The following is a 17,504-nucleotide window of genomic DNA, read 5'->3' as shown; positions in this document are numbered from 1 at the left end:
GACCAAGACGCCGACGTGCATATATCTTCTACACTCACGCTGCTGAATAAGGCTGTTTGACACAGCCCGTGTAGAATGCGCACGGACCCCAGTGGGGAGGGCTCTCCCCGCCCGTCCATAGACATGTGTAATGCACCCGCATAGCCATCCTGTTAGGCGCTTCTTGGAGAGAGCTTTTCTAGCCACACCATCCCCAAAGCACACAAACAGCTGTTCAGTGCGTCTAATGGCAGCCGTGCGCTCTACATAACATGCTCGCGTACGCACTGGGCAAAGGAGGTGCAATTTAGCCTCCCTGGCCTCAATATGGGGTGGAAGATTAAAGCCACCTAACTGAATAGCCCTTGACCTGAACGAACTCCTTAGGCTCTTAGGAGTTAAAGGAGGGGTTCGTCTGAGTGTCGCCCCGCTACGGTCACCCTGGATCAAAAGGCAGCTTGGTTGCACCGACAGAGCGGTCAGCTCGGACACTCTTTGGCCGAAGTCAAGGCAAGTAGCAATGCTGTCTTCCATGACAGTGCTTCCAGGGAGGAGAGCTCCAGGGGCTCAAATGGTTCTGTGACCAGAGCCTCGAGCACCAACGGCAGGTCCCACTGTGGGGCGGAGGCGTGCACTACTGGGCGCTGCCTCCTGACCCCCTGCACAAACCGCGACATAAGCGGCTGACTGAAGGCTGACCTGCCTCCAAATCCCTCATGGCAGGACGAAATGGAAGCTGCATACACCTTAATTGTGGAATGAGCCAGCCCCCTGTCCACCAGTATCTGTAAGTAGGTAAGAATAGAGCCCAGCGTGCATGACAGAGGCTCTAGACTCCTTCCTTCACACCATCGCCGGAATCCCGCCCACTTTGGCCTGCCTTCTAATCTTCGTTCGTTTAACTCTTCGGTTGTCAGCTCGTCTGAAGAGAAAAAGGATAGTGGGCGGCGGGTGTAGCCGCCTTTATATACTGTGGGCCTGCGCGCGCATTCAGGTAGGCTCGCCCCGATTGGCCGGCTACGTTTACGTAAACTCAGTAGGTGAAAGCACGCACAGCATGATAGAGAGTAGTACCCATAGAGTCCAGTGGAGGGCGGAGCCTGTGTGAAATATAACACAGTATAATAGGAGACCTTTAAAAGAAAGTTTGGATGGTAATTGTAATATATTCTGGTACCCATAGTAGATATGGGTACCATATGCCACGGTAATATAAATTCTTCCCAAACAATAATATAATTTAAGTGGTGTATATATAACATGCTTCTGTTTTAGAGAACACTGATCTGTTTCTGCATTTTGCATCTGGGATTTGCAGAGCATTTTAAAAACCTTTTAGTATTTTACAAAATAAATCGCACTTATAGTAAAATATATTGAAATTCCCCAAACAATTCTGAAATCTCCTACGACATATTTGCTTCTTTCATTAAGAAATGGTAACCACATGCAATTCAACTCTAATACACTGCACAAAAGGCATTTGCAAAGATATACATACTTTTGTCAGATTTACGAGGCTTGTAGGACACAGTTCTGTTCAATAAATCTCAATCATAGTGGAGGCTGGGGGCAAAATAACAAGCCTAACTCCAACAGTCCAACATTAGTGGTCAAAAAGAAATGCCTTTAAACATCAGTTTGCATATCAATAAATGTGCTCACTGATAATAACAGAATACAGAAACGCAACTATACAAATTGCAATGGATCATAGTGAGGTTCTCCAAGAGCCCCAGAACAGCTGTCATCAAACACAGTTGTTATGCACAGCTGCACACAAGCTATTTGTTTCTCTCTTTCTCCATGTGTGTGTGTGTTGGTTCCTTCCTCCTGTCTTTGTGAATGCTGGGCTTGAGCCTAACCTCTGGTATGAGTTCTTCTTTCAAGGTCTCCATATTGGAAAGGTCATTAGCTTTAGGTTTGTTTGGCGGCTGCAAAAAAGAACCCACTCGAAAACGGAAATCTGGCCAAATCTCTAATAAATGATCTTTAGTATGCAAACTTTTGTTATTTGCAGCACCATTGTTGCACATTTTGAAAACAACTTAAACATTAAAACATTTCTATAAACTCTGATAATGAATCAAACATGTAAGCTAATCATTATCCCAATAATGACATCCCAACCGTCCATATTTTAGTTTGACCCATTCTGTACACATATCATTGCATGTCTGTCCACACTGAAAGAGGGGTTATTTCTCTATTGCTTCTACTTTTACCCTCTTAAATGTACAATTAAAGTTACATGTTTTCCTTAATCAATGATACTGTTTGATTGTGAAGCACTTTGAGGCAAATGTGCGATTTGACACACAGTTGACTCGATTTGTCTTAATGATTAAAAGTCCCTGTGTGGGTGTGCAGAGCCTTTAAAGAATAGATATGTGTAGATCGTGCTGTTTTACCTGGACTCAGAAGAGAGGATAGATATAAGTTCACAGAGAGTCCAGGATGTGTTTAGCCGTGCTTAGCTGCAAACATGGACATGTAACACAATAATGGAAAAGCTTCTCTGTGAGGGTAATAATAATAATAATAACTTGAATTTATATAGCGCCTTTCATAACCTCAAGGTCACTTTACAAAGAAACATACAAGGACAATTTAATTTGTTAATCTATTCTTGTTGCGCTTCGCAAGCCTAACATTCAGTTGTGTATACATCCTCTAGTCTAGAGAGAATAGGTTGTCGTGTCTGTACAGTATGGCAGGGAAAATGCACACTCTTTATGTTTCAATTTGTCAATCTAACATTGTTTCATTGTCTAGACATTCATCTGGTTCATACTGTATACTTCTTTATTCTTCATGCCTTATTTTTGCTTCTAAATCAAACATTATCTGGTCCTTTTTCAGAGGTCAACAATGATATGACCTCTGAATAACAATAACTGGCAGGCATGTGCACAGACTTCTTGATAGATATATACTGTCCAACGGCCAGCAGTGACTTACTTTAAATGCATGTATTGTTTTTGTGACAGCGTTGTCTTGGCCAAGACATCAAATAAAATGGTAACAATTCTAAATCAGGGTTCTTCAATGACAAGGAATATTAAACAACAAATATACACAGGCAAAATGTGGATTAAAGAAAATGATACTGCTATGCAAGTTATTTAACTTTTTAGAGAGCAGCTAGATCTGTATGACCTAGGCCTTTACTCACCAGGAGCGTTTTTCACATGCTATTAGTTCACACACAGGTCAATATACATTTCAAGACGTTTGTATGCAATAAATACTTTTACACAGACCTTGAATATTAACACAGACACACATAAAGTATGTATTAAAAACCTGCCACACAAAGCCAGGCACTAACACTGTATTATCTCTGCTGCTTTTACCTTTGTAATTAATAGCTGCACTTACGGCTTGATTGACAGCTTTGAACAGCATTTACTGTGTGTGTAGATTATGTCCTGCTCTATTTTTTGTTGCTGCCTGTATTGAAAGATGCAGCACTCACATTTGAGGAGAAAAACTACAGTAAAATGCCCAATTTCAATACTGGATTCCCTCTATTCAGACATTTCAGTGATTATTCTGTGTGTGTGTGTGTGTGTGTGTGTGTGTGTGTGTGTGTGTGTGTGTGTGTGTGTGTGTGTGTGTGTGTGTGTGTGTGTGTGTGTGTGGTGTGTGGTGTGTGTGTGTGTGTGTAGCCTAGCATTACTATAGTTGTGGGGACCTAAATCTGTTTACACAGTCACGTGTGGGGACTCACCTCCCTTATGGGGACAAATTGGAGGTCCCCATGAGGGGAATCATTAATTTTAGGGTGAAGACTTGGTTAGGGTTAGGGTAAGGTTAAGGGTAACGGCCCGTCCACACAGCGGCGTGCGTTGAAGCTTCCAACGCTTCTGCCCATTCACTTTGAATGGAGTGACGTCACTTTTAGCCGAACTGCATTTTGGGAAGCGACGTGGAGCGTTGCTGGCGTCAAAAGTTGAGCAATGTTCAACTTTTGACGCCTCGACGGAGGCGTCAGCCAATGAAATCCCCGTTTATGCAAATCTGCCAGTACAAGCACTAGCCAATCAAACCGCGTGTATGCTGGGAGAGGACTACGCAGGTCATTTCCTCATATTCAAAAAAATGGAGGGAAAATTCATTATAGCGGTAGTGAATCACCCGGTGCTGTATGATCAGTCTCTGTTGATCTACCGGGATACAAACCGGAGGAGCGAGGCATGGAGGGAGGTGGCAGAGACAGTGGGTGAATCTGGTAGGTTTTCGCCTGTTTGGGGATTTTATATCCAGTTTACTTCGTTTTAACATTGCTATTGCTTTGTATGTCGGGGGCAGGAGATTCATGTGATTGGTTGTTGGTCGCAAAAAATCCCCAAGCTTCAGATACGCCCACCTCCAAGCGTCAACGCACGCTGCTGTGTGGACGCTCCGTAAGGGTTAGGCATTTGTTGGTTATGGTTAAGGTTAGGATAAGTCTCCAGGAAATGCATGTAAGTCAATGTAATGTCCCCTGAAGTGATGTATACATGGGTGTGGTGACTAAACTTTACAGTTCACATATTACAAATCCATGACTCTATTAATTAATCAATTTAAATACTTTGGACTCTTTTTTTAAAATGCTGAACTATCATTTTAAATCATTCATAGTGTATGTTATAAATTACGGATGTCGCTATTGTACATTTTAAAAATAAATTGAAATCGTGTTGATAGTACAAATATGATAATATCATGTAAATAATTCAGTGCCTCTTAAACGATTTCCATTGTTTTCACTTCTCGTTCTCCCACTATGCCCCACAAACAAATAAGTGTTATTGATTTCCTCAAAAAGAGACGCACAATAAAAAATTATCCATTAATACCACTAAACAAACATGGATGTTCGAAAGAGATAATGTGATTATGACCATTTTTGAGCAACACGCTAACAGTCTCAAAGCTGAAGATAATGGACCTTTGATAAATGAATAGTTCCCTGTGTTTGAATATCTCTTTTAAACAGTTCCAAGTCAGTGCAACTTAATTTTCCCATGAAAATGAAATGTGAAATGAAATTAATCCAAAGGCTGACTCGAAGGTATGAAATCAATCAAAGAGCTTTTGTGGCTCCACAACAGAAATGTATTCAATTCGGAGTTAATGGTCTGAAACATGCAACAAGCACCAGTATCGTGCCTCAACACTTAAGTCTAGTTCCGCTCTTGAAGCTCATGGTGATGAAGCTATGAGGTGATTATATTTGTTAGACGTCTTTTCAGCCTATTGTCTCCAAATGACTAAAATCACAAGTAATGGTTCCTATATTTGTCACACTATTTTCTGACAGTTTTGGTTGTGTCTCTTAAGACTTCTCTGTATTTACTTTTAATGTCTTTGCTCTTGTCACCAGATGAGGTCGACAGGGCTCAGGTGGGGAAAGGTGCTGTTATATATTTGCAGTGCATCAATCAGGATTTGAATCTGATGACAGCTGTATCCTCATGATTTGGTCATTGTTAGGTATAAATGCTGCAATTGCATCAGTTAGCAGAACCGGGGAGTATGATTTCATTAAAAAACAAGTAGAGTGGAAAGTTTTGATTGACAGACGGTTCACCCCAATGAAATAATAAGTATATTTTAAGTGTCTGCAAAAACAATTTCCAATGATGGCTTTTCAAAGGCTTATGTGTAAACTAAACATCTGGCAAAACAGGATACCACAGTGGATAAAGAAACACACAATGGAGAAAAGTAATGATTTGTTGAATTAAATATATGTAGGGGACCATGTTTGATACAGCAAACTGTCACACAACTTAAAGGGGACCTATCATGCAAAATGCACTTTGTGATGTCTTTTATACATACATATGTGTCCCCGGTGCGTCGGGGAACTCACGCAGCGGTACCCAAATCTTTTTTAAATGGGTGTACAACGAGCGAATACAGATGTCCATCCGCTGTGACGTCGGCGGACCCACAGAAAGTTGCTATCAGAAACAAGGCTGTGTTTTGGACATAATCTCGTCTTTGTTTACATTAGCAAGCCTCGCTAACACTCAGAGCTAACCTGTACTGTAGAGCACATGTGTTTAAAAAGCAGGAAATAAAAAAAGAACTCACCTTGTGATAAACCTGCCATAGAAAAAGCATTTGAGCTCCATACTATTTCAGAAATTATCCTTGACGTGGTTTAAACAGGATGGCGTTTTATCACAACAGAATGTAACTTTATCTCCGGTAGAATTCTGATCAGGCATTAGCTCCGCCTCCTCTTTTTTTTTTTCAATCTTTCAAAGCTTCGCCGGTTCACTTGAATGGGGTGACGTAGAATATTTTTGAATCTTCGCCTAACTGCATTGTGGGGAGCGGAGCATGGATTTGCAAGCATCGTGAGCATCAAAAGTTGAGCAATGTTCAACTTTTGATGCTCCCGATCAGAGGGATCTAGGGCTCTGCTCCCGATGCTTTCGAAGCTGGCATCAGCCAATCAAATCCCGTTTATGCAAATCCCGCCACAAGCGCTAGCCAATCAAACCGCGTGCAAGCTGGGAGAGCCAGACCGCAGTTCATTTCCTCATATTCCAAACGAGAAATTACGGTAGCAAATCACCCGGTTCTTTCCGACCAGAACTATTTACCGGGATACAAACCGGAGGAACCAGGCATGGAGGGAGGGTAGCAGAGACAGTGGGTGAAACTGGTAGGTTTTCGCCTGTTTGGGGAGTTTATATCCAGTTTACTTCGTTTTAACATTTATATTGCTTTGTATGTCGGGGGCGGGAGATTCATGTGATTGGTTGTTGGTCGCGTTGCTCGCAAAAAATCGCCAAGCTTCAGACACGCCCAGCATCAAGATTTTTCAAGATTTTTTTCATGCCTGTCGGTTCGGCCGGTCCACACACAGGCATATACCAATACCAACTGTTTGGTATTTTGAAAGCAAAACTTCACAGACATGTTTTGTATAGGTATGGCCCTACAATACATTTTTTCAAATATAGCATGATAGGTCCACTTCAAGCCAAATCACATCTATGCAATGGTGTATTATATAAAACCATCTCTATTATAGTAGCATGAGACTACACCAGTGTTTCATAGAGTGAAACGCATGTGGTTCGACAGCAATACATTTTAATAAATTAGACTTGATTACACTGTATATAATGTTTTAAAACACATTTTTGTTTAAGAATTCATGGTAACATGGGGTGAGTATTTAAAATACATATTATTATCAACTTTACATTTTAGCTTATTTACTCATAAGATACCGGAAAAATGTTTCATTGTGATTTGAAGCCACATTTGAAGCCTCTTAAAGTTTCCATCATTGTGCTGAAAACCTTCCTTTCTCCCATCCTCGATCCTGTTCTCCCTCTCTTTACATCTGAATCTCCTCCTTCATCCTATTCTCTCCTTCCTTCAGTCTGACACCCTCTCACCTCCCTCTTCCGTTGACCTTTCCTTCTCTTTACTTAAGTGTTGATTGCTCATTTTCTCTCTCTCTCTCTTCCTTTCTCCATGCACTGCTCTTTCAATCTCTTTCAATCTCTCTATTTCTTGTCTCTCGCTTGTCTTTCACCTTCTCCCCTGCCAGAAGTTGATGACCAAGTCCTCCTCCCTTTGACTTATCAGCGCACACACACACACACACAGACACACACACACACACAAACACTCAACAGTAGGTTACTCTGTGTCAGCGACTGTTCTCTGCTGAGTGGCTTGTGGGCGGCGTGATGATGTCGTTGTTACTGTGGCGATTTCTGTTGCCGAGGAGACGTTTCTACGACAACAGACTGTGGCATAGAAGCACAGACACTGACAGACGGCCACACACACACCTAAGGGCCGAGAGAGAGAAAACAACGTGTCAACAAGCTGTAAATTACACACACGCGCACATATTTAGAACTGGACATACAGGCTGTTTACCTATATGCACTCCCACATGTTCATCAGGTCATCTGGGAGAGTAACCACACTTTAATGTCGGTATTTGACACATGTTGGAGTCACCTTTTGACCTTTCATTCACACATGAAAACTCGAAGAGGCAGAGGACAATGGAAATGTAAAAAATAGAAGAGCATCATACAGAAGAATCTAATTCCCTAAAGTTAAGTGGGCCTCACACAAGATATGAAACAAGATTTTTTTTATATCAAATAATGGGATTTTCCACACATGAAGTCTTCTGTGAAGTGATTTATCTTTCTTTTTGGTTTGTTTCTCTCTATTTTTCTTTCTAACTTGTATGTGGGGGTGGAGTTTTGGTATTTGTGATGTTCATGTGGTAGAATTATCTTTGTTTTCAATTGAAAACAGAGGAACAACATGAAATGTTAGGTGTTGTAACGCATGAGACCTTTTCATTGTTTACACCACCTGTTGCTCCCTATAAAACTGACCAGGATAAAAATATAATAGCTTGTGTCATTATATGCAGTCATTAGATTATCAGACCTTATAGGACAGGGCTTCTCAAACTCCGGACCGAACTGCAAATCAATCCGGACCGAACCCTGTGTCCCATTATAAAAAATAAAACATAATAAAAAATTAAAACGTTCTGATGTAAATTAATGTATATTTTCTTGTGTCTGACGCGTTGTGAGAATGAACGTATATACTGTATTTACTTGTGTGCGCGAGCGTGACACGCATTGCAGACTGCAAGTTAACCGCCGAGTTTACCTTGACTTTCTAATGCTTCTAATGCCTTTGTTGCCGAGGTTCAAGGCATTGGCTACAGACAAACAGTGCCATTTCTCCCACTAGTTCAAGCCACCATACTGTATGTATGTATTGAATGTGTGTGTGTATACAGGGGCGCCGTTTGCCAACAGGCAAGACAGGCAAGTGCTTGGACCAGAAGGGGGCCCCCAAAGAAGGTAGATTTAAGAAGGTCCACAGCAACGACAACATGAAACACCCTTTAATTTACTGCAACGACATGTCGGGAAGCATGTCGTTGCCCCATGCATAGCGCGCCGTAAGAAACTGCTTCTTCATTTCAGTTTCGTTGCTCCGCTCCGCTCCGGGGACTTTGCTGGTATTTATCCGGACCAGTGACCTTGTATAAAATTCACAAGTGGACCTTTAATAAAAAAGTTTGAGTACCCCTGTTATAGGAATAGGTTATCTTCTTAATAGTACCAGCATATTAGGGAGCCACTCCAAGTGAGAGTGCTTCTTGGATCAATGCTAATCAGCCTTTTAGTGGAAATATGTTCAAATGTTCTGAGATCTGACAAGGTGTCTTTATGTATTCTTGGCTTTGAAAGGAGTATTTTAACAAGCCAACAAATCAATCTGAGATGAAGACTGAAGAGAAAAAAGTATATGCTGCCAGAAGAAAGCAGAGAATAGGGTTTAGGAAACAAACTATAGAAATAGCTGTTTCTGAAGATCATAAATGAACATTTGAAGACAAAAAAACTGTTTAAAATGTCTTCCATTTTAAAGTCGCTGCAGTATGGTTGATGTGAATTACATGCCATTGAATAATAAAATCACTCTAATCTGATAGCCAGTTCAAGGAAAAGGAAACAAGGAGAAAGGGAATAAAAGAGTGAGAGAGTAATAACACCAATCAGACATCATTAGCAGAGCAGAGACCAGTAATTGGAGATGTGAAGTGTGACTCATTGACAGCTAGCAAGACCTGACACACACACACACACAAACAAAAACCATCAACCACTTGTAACACCCTCGTTCTTCCTTTCTTTCTTTCTGTAATCATGCTGCACTGACACACACATACATAATCACTCTCCCATTTTGAATTCACACAGACACACTATATTATTGCACATGGCTGTATTCTCCACGTCTTTCTTTAATCTTTATATACAGGCCCACACGCGATCACACACACACTTTCTCACAAACTCGAGACAACACATTTCCACTCTCCTTTGCCAGCTTGACATTCACAGTGCTGCCAGCTCCGCCACATAAGAGCTCCTTCCTGTGCTGCTCGCCCACCTGCTGCATCGCACACCATATTACCCAGACAGAAAGCATCTTTTCAACCTTTCGGAGTGAAAAACACTTAACGGAAAGTGCCATTTCTCCTGTGAGCGTCACTGAAATGTCCTCCTTCAGCATGCATCCTCTTTCACATACATAGGGAGAATGTTATTACGCAGGTGGATATGTGTTCGTGCTTCTGACCTTTTGGTGTTGGTTTGCTACCTAAAGAAAGTCACAGGCGTGTGATGAGTCATTTTTTCTACCAACTAAAGTAACGTTACTTTAAAAAGGTGGTTTTCAAACAAAGACATTTGACTGTAAGTTGACTTAAATATGTAAGATAAGGTTTCAATCCACAGGCTACACTGACTTAAAGTGGACCTATTATGCTATATTGGGAACATATATTGTAGGGCCATACCTATACAAAACATGTCTGTGAAGTTTTTTGCTTAAAATACCAAACAGATCACCCATTGTAGCCATGCCTCATACTGCTACAACACATCCTCACTCCCAGGTCGGCCTATGTTGACGTTATGTCAAGTCCCCTGTCGGCTTTTTCCAACGCAAGGGGGGGGGCCTTAGCGTCCATTTTCAACGCAAGGGGGGGGCCTTAGCGTCCATTTTCAGCTTTCCGGGATGTCCATATGCTTCTATGGACGCTCATGGAAGCACGGCGTTCGTTTGTGTCGACTGCCCTTAAAGGCAATGTGAGCGTCCATTCTCATTGGATAACGGAGAATTGTACACCCGGAAGTAAGTATTCCCCTTACTGTCGATTGATTTTACAGTGATATCTGCACTACTCATCGACTAAAAAACACCAGATTATCCTTGTTAATTACACAACATTGATTGGTTTAAATTGTGTGCAATGCTTTTGTATTTTTCCCCTTCGATTCGGAGAAACAAATGTTTTTTCGGAGTAAAGGATGGCAGAAGACACTACACTACCCAGAATCCCCAGCTATCGTTAAGCAGGTTAAGGCGGGCTTGCCTAGGCGACCGCCTAGTTCGTCAGTGCCAAGGGCCGGCCCTGAATACAATATACACATCTTGGTTGCTTTGGCTCTGCTAGTACATTAGTAGGGTTCTTGTTTCAGTTTTTGTAACATTTTTACATATTAATTTGTGTTTTGGTGTTAAGCAAATGTAATAGTAATCAGGCCAACACTTTTTTATGACTTGTAGACATTTATTGAAATTTAAAGCCTTTGTGAAACACACTTTTTATAAATAACAGTTAAACCCAAAGTTTATATTTGGCCAATTTTGTTCCGTATAAATAAGAAGAAGTGCTATTCAGCTTATACCCAGCAGTCAGTTATGCTCTCTGAATACATACATGTGAAAAAACATAACAAAACTCCTTCATATTTCCAAGTTAACTATAATGTTTCTGTTAAATAAACGAGGTTTGGTTGCTGCTGTCGGGTCATGGGGCCTTCATGTACTTGTTTTAACTGTGATTGGGTCTCTCATTCGGCTGCGTCTCCACAATACTCAGTTGCAAACCTTCATCTCTCTGCTCACACTCCTCCTCTAGTCGTCCTCTCCTGTCCACTCTCTGTTCTCCATCACTGCCCTGTGCCTGGTCTCTAACATGCACTCCATCACTTTCTTTTATCTCGTTTCCCACGCCTTTGTTGTTTGTACATCCTGGTTCAGTTCTCAGTGTTCTCAGATTGGCACTAGCCTTGATAAAGTAGTCCTCTAGCTCTGCCAGAGGTCCCTTATCAGAGAACAGATGGTGCAGGTATGCCTGGGCGTATTGATCTGAGGTGATAAGGTCCAGGTTAATGGAGGAGGAGGAGGAGGGCACAGTTGGCACAGGGGTGGCGTCAGTCCCAGAGACTCTCATTCTTCTCCCTGTTAAGTTCAACTTAGATCAGTTAAATGCAACTTGACTGAGACGTCTATTTTTTTATAATTTCAAGAAACTCTACCTGTCTCTTCCTTCATGGTGGATAGAGAGAGGGTGACACTCTTTCCTGTCTCTCTGTCCGTCACTGTGAGTCCCGTCATGGACCCCTCCTCTGGCTCCTCGCTGTGGGGGTCACATGACGCCAGAAGACTCCCTCGACATTTCACCACACACACCATATTAGACTTATAATGCCTACAGTGATGAGATTGGGGTGGGTGAGAGGATCACACAAATAATTGGCTAAAAAAAACAACATTTGAAACCTTTTATCACATTTGAAAAAAAACTGATAAATGGATCAGTGGATTTTTAAATCATTAATTTATGCAGAAACCTGGATATATTATTTCAGAAATTACAGTGATGAAGGGTTGCTAATGGGGGAGGGGCTGTCAGGTGGTTAAAATCTATTGATGAAAGACAAATAATTAGTTTTGACTTTCATGTTTTATTTCCATGTTGCTGTTGATGCTGTATTGATTGCAGCTATTTCCTGTCTGGCTGGATATTTTTTACTCTAAACAGCAACTCCAAATGAAAGGTAAAGGCTGGACTTTTCTGACAGTGAGATGTGTTTGTTGTGTGTTTCTGCTGTCATATTGGGAGCAGGCTGGAAAGCTTGTCTCATGCTAGACGGCAGGTTCTGTGTGGCTGTGGTTTCCACTGTCAGTCGCTTTATTAGGCTCCTGCTTCTGAACTGAAGTGCTGTGTGTTTCCCTGTCTAATAATAGGGTCTCAAAATCTTCAGTGTGTGTAGTTGTATCAATGTTGTGCAGACTTTTTGCATTGGTTGTCCACCTACAGTCTACAGCTGTACCACAAATATCAAGAGTTTAAGACTCCATGGCACTGGGAATGACATGTGTAACTTCACTTGTTGTTACCCAAGTATATTTTTTATTATTTAAAAGAATATAATTAATAATAGAATAGAATCGTTTAATGTCATTATACATGTATAATAAGATAATAAATGCTTCTCCCTTTCAAGGGTGCCATCAAAACAAAAACATCACAACATAAGACAACAAATACATGCAGCATACATACTTAGGAATAAGGAATAAAGTGCAGTAATTATTTCCAGGAGTATACAAATAAAATCTATAATGTAATAAATAATAATAGTAGTTTATTTATTTATAATAAATAATACATTTTAAGTCGTTTTTTAAACTGGAAAGATTGCCAATATACAGCCCCAAAGAATGTGGTGTCAATGACTTGAATCCTCCAACCAAGTTGCCAATTTAGACGGCAACATCTCAGAGAAAACTGGTATAAAAAAATATAATCAAATAATCAAAATGTGCAACCCAATTTATCACGTTTTTCAACCAACAGATTCCCAACTTATAGTCCACTGTGTTGCCTTGTTAGTCAACCAAATGGGCAAATAAATGAGGCACAGAGCCAGTACCACACCAACCTTAGAGCACCCCCACTGCTGTATTACCTGTACGCAGGTATGATCTGTGTGAGGTCCTCCTTGTATTGCTCCAGAGCGGCCCTGGCAGCCCGGGGCTCAGCCTGCCCCTCGAGGCCGGCCAGGTGCACCAACATCTGGGTGTGAAACGCTGCCCCGCTGGCCCAGTGCCTCAGAGACCTGGAGGATCAGACCGTAAGAACAAAACACACCTCAGCATTACTGTTCTTTAACACATGGACCACTATTTATATTATATTTTATTTTACTTACTTGCACTATTATCTGCTTTATTGTGTTGCACTGTTGGAGGAGCCTGTGACCTAAGATTTTCATTGTCATAACTACACTAGCTATGCACAAATGACAATAAAAGCCTTGAATCCTTGAATCTTGAATAACTCTCTGCTCTCCTCCATGCAACTATTGTGTGGTCTACTTTACACAATGCAGCTAATTACCAAGCTGGGGGTGGTCCTGAAGAACATCATGGGCGATAACAAGGCCTTCTTGATTTTAATGTGTGTTTAACGTATATGTACAGTTGGCATATATATATATATATATATATCAGGATTTTATACCAACATAATAATTTTTAATTTTAATTTTGACCATCTATTTATATAAACCAGATTTAGATTTAACTCAAAATACATGTTCAGAGACATCTTACACAAACATTTTGCAGATATTGTGTTCACTATTTGGGTTAATTGTACATGTTATCAGTTTTGCCGTTATTGTTATGCATAGAATATGATAAAGAATATCCATAACATATGTCATTTACTCAGGGGTACTTCAGTTTAATCAATGACAAAAAGTTGGCGCTTTAGAAAAGGATAGGAACCACTGCTCGATCCTGTGTGGCAGTAAACCCTGAGCAACAACTCCTTCAATCCCCTGTTTCCTGCTCCTCTGTTAATCTCTACTCCTCTGTGCTCACAGCTAGGGCTGCTCGATTATGGCAAAAATCATAATCTCGATTATTTGGGTCAATAATTGAGATCACGATTATTAAAAACGATTATCCATTTACTTTGAAAACATCCATTTATTGGAGAAAGAAAATTTGAACAGTATGTTTTTAACAGTTGATTACCCTGAACTTTAAGTATAATTCAACTGAAAAACCAAAAAATAAATAATAATAATATAATCGTTTTATATCGATTACGTTGTTTTTCTAATCGTTGCAAGCCATAATCGTAATTGCGATTAAAATACGATTAATTGAGCAGCCCTACTCACAGCTATTTTAATCTCTCACCTGGAGTCACAGTCTCCCCCCAGCAGGGAGGTCTTCAGCTGGGTGAGGGTGAGGCTGAGCTGAGCTTCAAGTCTCACAGAGTCCTGGATTAGTTTGCTTTTGTCACTCAGGTTGATCCTGCAGCGCTTCAGGTACTCCTCCGTCACCTCCTGCAGCTCCCAGACCCTCTGCTGGAGGGAGACAATGGATATGGTGACTTTTTGCAACAATCTTTATATTCGGTTTCATAACTCTCCAAGACTTTGTGTTTGTCCCTATATATAAATATACTCTATAATAGAACAATCTACTAATACAATAATAAAAACATATGACACAAGAAATACATGCATGGATATTGCAGTATGGACATTTTTTCAACAATCTTTATATTTGGATAAGGGGGTTCATAACTCTCGTAGACTTTCTGTGTCCCTATATTTAAATATACAGACTAAGTTAGAATACACTATAATAGAGCAATCTACTAATAAAATAATTTAAACATAGGAAACAATATGCAATATCAAAGTGTGCAAAGTAGATTGAATTGCAATTAAATGCAGTTAGGAAGTGTGAGTAAAATCTTTGGAAATTGTACAGGGGGTGTTTCTCAATGTCGAGGAAGGCTGCTCCAGAGACACTATTTCAAGGATACTACATCATCGAGTGCCGCCGAAGGACTGTTCCACTGTCCAGGATACTTGGAATTCTACCGAGGCCGGCGTACTTCGTCGCGGGACATTTCGAGGCTGCACATGTGTAGACTCTGCGGTCTTAAAATCCCCACAATGCTTTGCGCACGGACCAATTTCCTAATCTTTGGCGGAAATCGCGCTCCATTTAAGGCGGGGCCTCGCATATGACGCACACCTGTTAGCCTGTTCCACCACTCTTCGTTTTCCGAGGCCAGGAAGGATTCTTGCCTCGCTTCGAAGCAACTGACTCGGAGGTACATTTGCTACCAAGCAAGCCTCCTCGACATTGAGAAACACCCAGGGTATGTGAAAAAACACTCATAAGCAAACTTGTTTAAACAGTTGTCTTAGAAGTCTCAGTGGATGTATAGAGGAATGTGCTCTGTTGTAATATTTCACCAAGCACTCTTCATAAATCCCCTTCATTGTGTTTACCTGGCCTGATGACGACCCCGCTGACTTCCCTTTCACAGCTGATGGCTGTTTCGATGTGTAGGCCATATCCATCACCATGGAAACCACCAATCCCACCAGGCCGGCCAGGCGTAGCTCATCAGAGAAGGACGACAGTCGGCCAATCAGATCCTTCAGGTAGGTCGGCGCCCTTTTCCCAATGTCGCCCTGTAGCTGGGTGAGAAGAAGTAAACAGAAATGTGCTTCTTACCATACGTCACAAAACAATAGACATACTCTCTTTTTTTAAGAACAACTTTGCACTGCATTTTATCATCATGGTATTGATCTGCAACCTCTCTACGGCTACTTTTCTAATACTGAGTGGTGTTTCATTTTGCACAACCACTCTTTCTTAACTATCTCAAGACAACCACATCTTTCCTTCCCAACCTGTTCAGCTCCATCTGCTCTGCATGACTCAACAGATTAAAAAAACTAAAAAGCAGTTCACTCTCTCAGCCTTTTTCAGAGGGAGCATCATCATCTCATGTTTCTAGTCAGTTTTGCTCATAAACAGCCATTTTACTGTCACACTTGTCCTTTTAATTGTTATATACCTGTTTTAGTTGTTCCTGGAGGCCGGCCCGGGAGTCAAAGCTCTCTCCGTGATTGGATAAGAGGAGAGGGTGGACGACTTCGAGGTCAGGTACAGCGCCGCCTTCCAACATGGCGTCGTAGAGGACGAAACCCATCGCATCCTTCACCTGAGAAAGCTGTTCTTCTGATGAGAACAGTTGGCCCATGGTGGTGTTTGTGTGTGTGTGGACAAATCAGTAAATAATCAAAATGATGGCAGCATCTGGGGAAGAAGGAAGAAGAAAGGAAATTGCAGGTAAAATAGACAAGACAATTCTTCCGCATTAAATAACCTGTGCCAATAGTGAATCACATCCTTAGATTACAAAACAGTAAGTACAGTCTCTTATTATTATTTTTTTACATGATTTTAAACATCATATACTATAATCTTAAGGGTTTGAAGTTGTTAATGTCTTTAAACAACTCAAAACTAAAGAAAAATGTTTTTAAGATTGGATTATTAAGATTGAGATTCAATTTATTGTCATTACGTAGTACAGGTACTATGTAACAAAACGGTTTCTCTGCATTTGACCCATCCTAGTGTTAGGAGCAGTGGGCTGCCATTATGTACGGCGCCCAGGGAGCAGTGTAGGGAACGGTGCCTTGCTCAGGGACACCTCGGTAGCACTTGGTCTTTCCGGGAATTGAACTGGTGACCTTCCAGTTGTCAAGCCAAGTCCCTATGGACTTTGCCAACACCGCCTAGGATATAAACAAGATTTAAGACGTGAACAAAAGCTATATTCACAGAGCTGTCCCTCTCTGCTAAACAGCCTTGTCCTGCATTCAAATAAATGTGCAGTTTAAACAACCTAATAGGAAAATGGCTGGGCAACAGGCAAAAGAAAACACTGACATTGTCACAAAAAACACACTTTTAAATAAAAAAGTGAAGGCAATTTAGTGTATAAATAATACTTCAGCATTGATTAACCAGTGCAAATACTAAAATACATATAACATTAAGCCTAGGCTCTTTTACATGAGTATAAACATCATGTGATACTACTATGAGTTTGAACACAAGTTGTGAATGTGAACTTCATCTCAAGACCAAAGCAAAAGTAGATATTTAAGAAATACCACAAATATCAGTTAGACATAACATTTTCCAAATACCTCCAAATAGCTCCCTAACATTTAAAATGAAGGTACCAGCAGCATTTCAGTCACATATCTCATCTATCTACTAACAGTCAGTTGTGTTTTGGGCATACTCTCTTCACC

At 40.9% G+C, this 17,504-nt stretch overlaps 1 protein-coding gene across 2 annotated transcripts; it reads right to left on the bottom strand.

The window, feature by feature from the left end:
- Window positions 1-11,129: 11,129 nt before the first annotated feature.
- On the bottom strand, window positions 11,130-17,504 carry LOC117532410. Of its 2 annotated transcripts, none has more exons than XM_034195739.1 (7): window positions 17,397-17,504; window positions 16,253-16,494; window positions 15,675-15,866; window positions 14,563-14,732; window positions 13,320-13,469; window positions 11,883-12,055; window positions 11,130-11,805 (listed from the first exon to the last, which is right to left on the bottom strand). In XM_034195739.1, exons 2-7 carry the CDS (start codon window positions 16,436-16,438, stop codon window positions 11,396-11,398), a joined length of 1,281 nt encoding a protein of 426 aa, XP_034051630.1. In that variant the 5' UTR covers window positions 16,439-16,494; window positions 17,397-17,504; the 3' UTR covers window positions 11,130-11,395. The 2 variants fall into 2 exon arrangements, with proteins under 2 accessions (XP_034051630.1, XP_034051639.1); XM_034195748.1 differs by having other exon boundaries at window positions 14,563-14,729.

Source organism: Gymnodraco acuticeps, unplaced genomic scaffold, assembly GCF_902827175.1.
Source record: "Gymnodraco acuticeps unplaced genomic scaffold, fGymAcu1.1, whole genome shotgun sequence".
Lineage (NCBI taxonomy): Eukaryota > Metazoa > Chordata > Actinopteri > Perciformes > Bathydraconidae > Gymnodraco > Gymnodraco acuticeps.
The sequence above is the reverse complement of the archived record's forward strand: the minus strand, read 5'-3'. Positions and strand labels throughout refer to the sequence as shown.

Coding starts and splice junctions, on each gene's coding strand:
- LOC117532410 (XM_034195739.1), bottom strand. CDS start 16,438: ATGGGCCAACTGTTCTCATCAGAAGAACAGCTTTCTCAGGTGAAGGAT. Junction 15,867..16,252: donor TCCAGGAACAACTAAAACAG/GTATATAACAAT, acceptor CTTCTCACCCAG/CTACAGGGCGACATTGGGAA. Junction 12,056..13,319: donor CAGATCATACCTGCGTACAG/GTAATACAGCAG, acceptor TCATCACTGTAG/GCATTATAAGTCTAATATGG.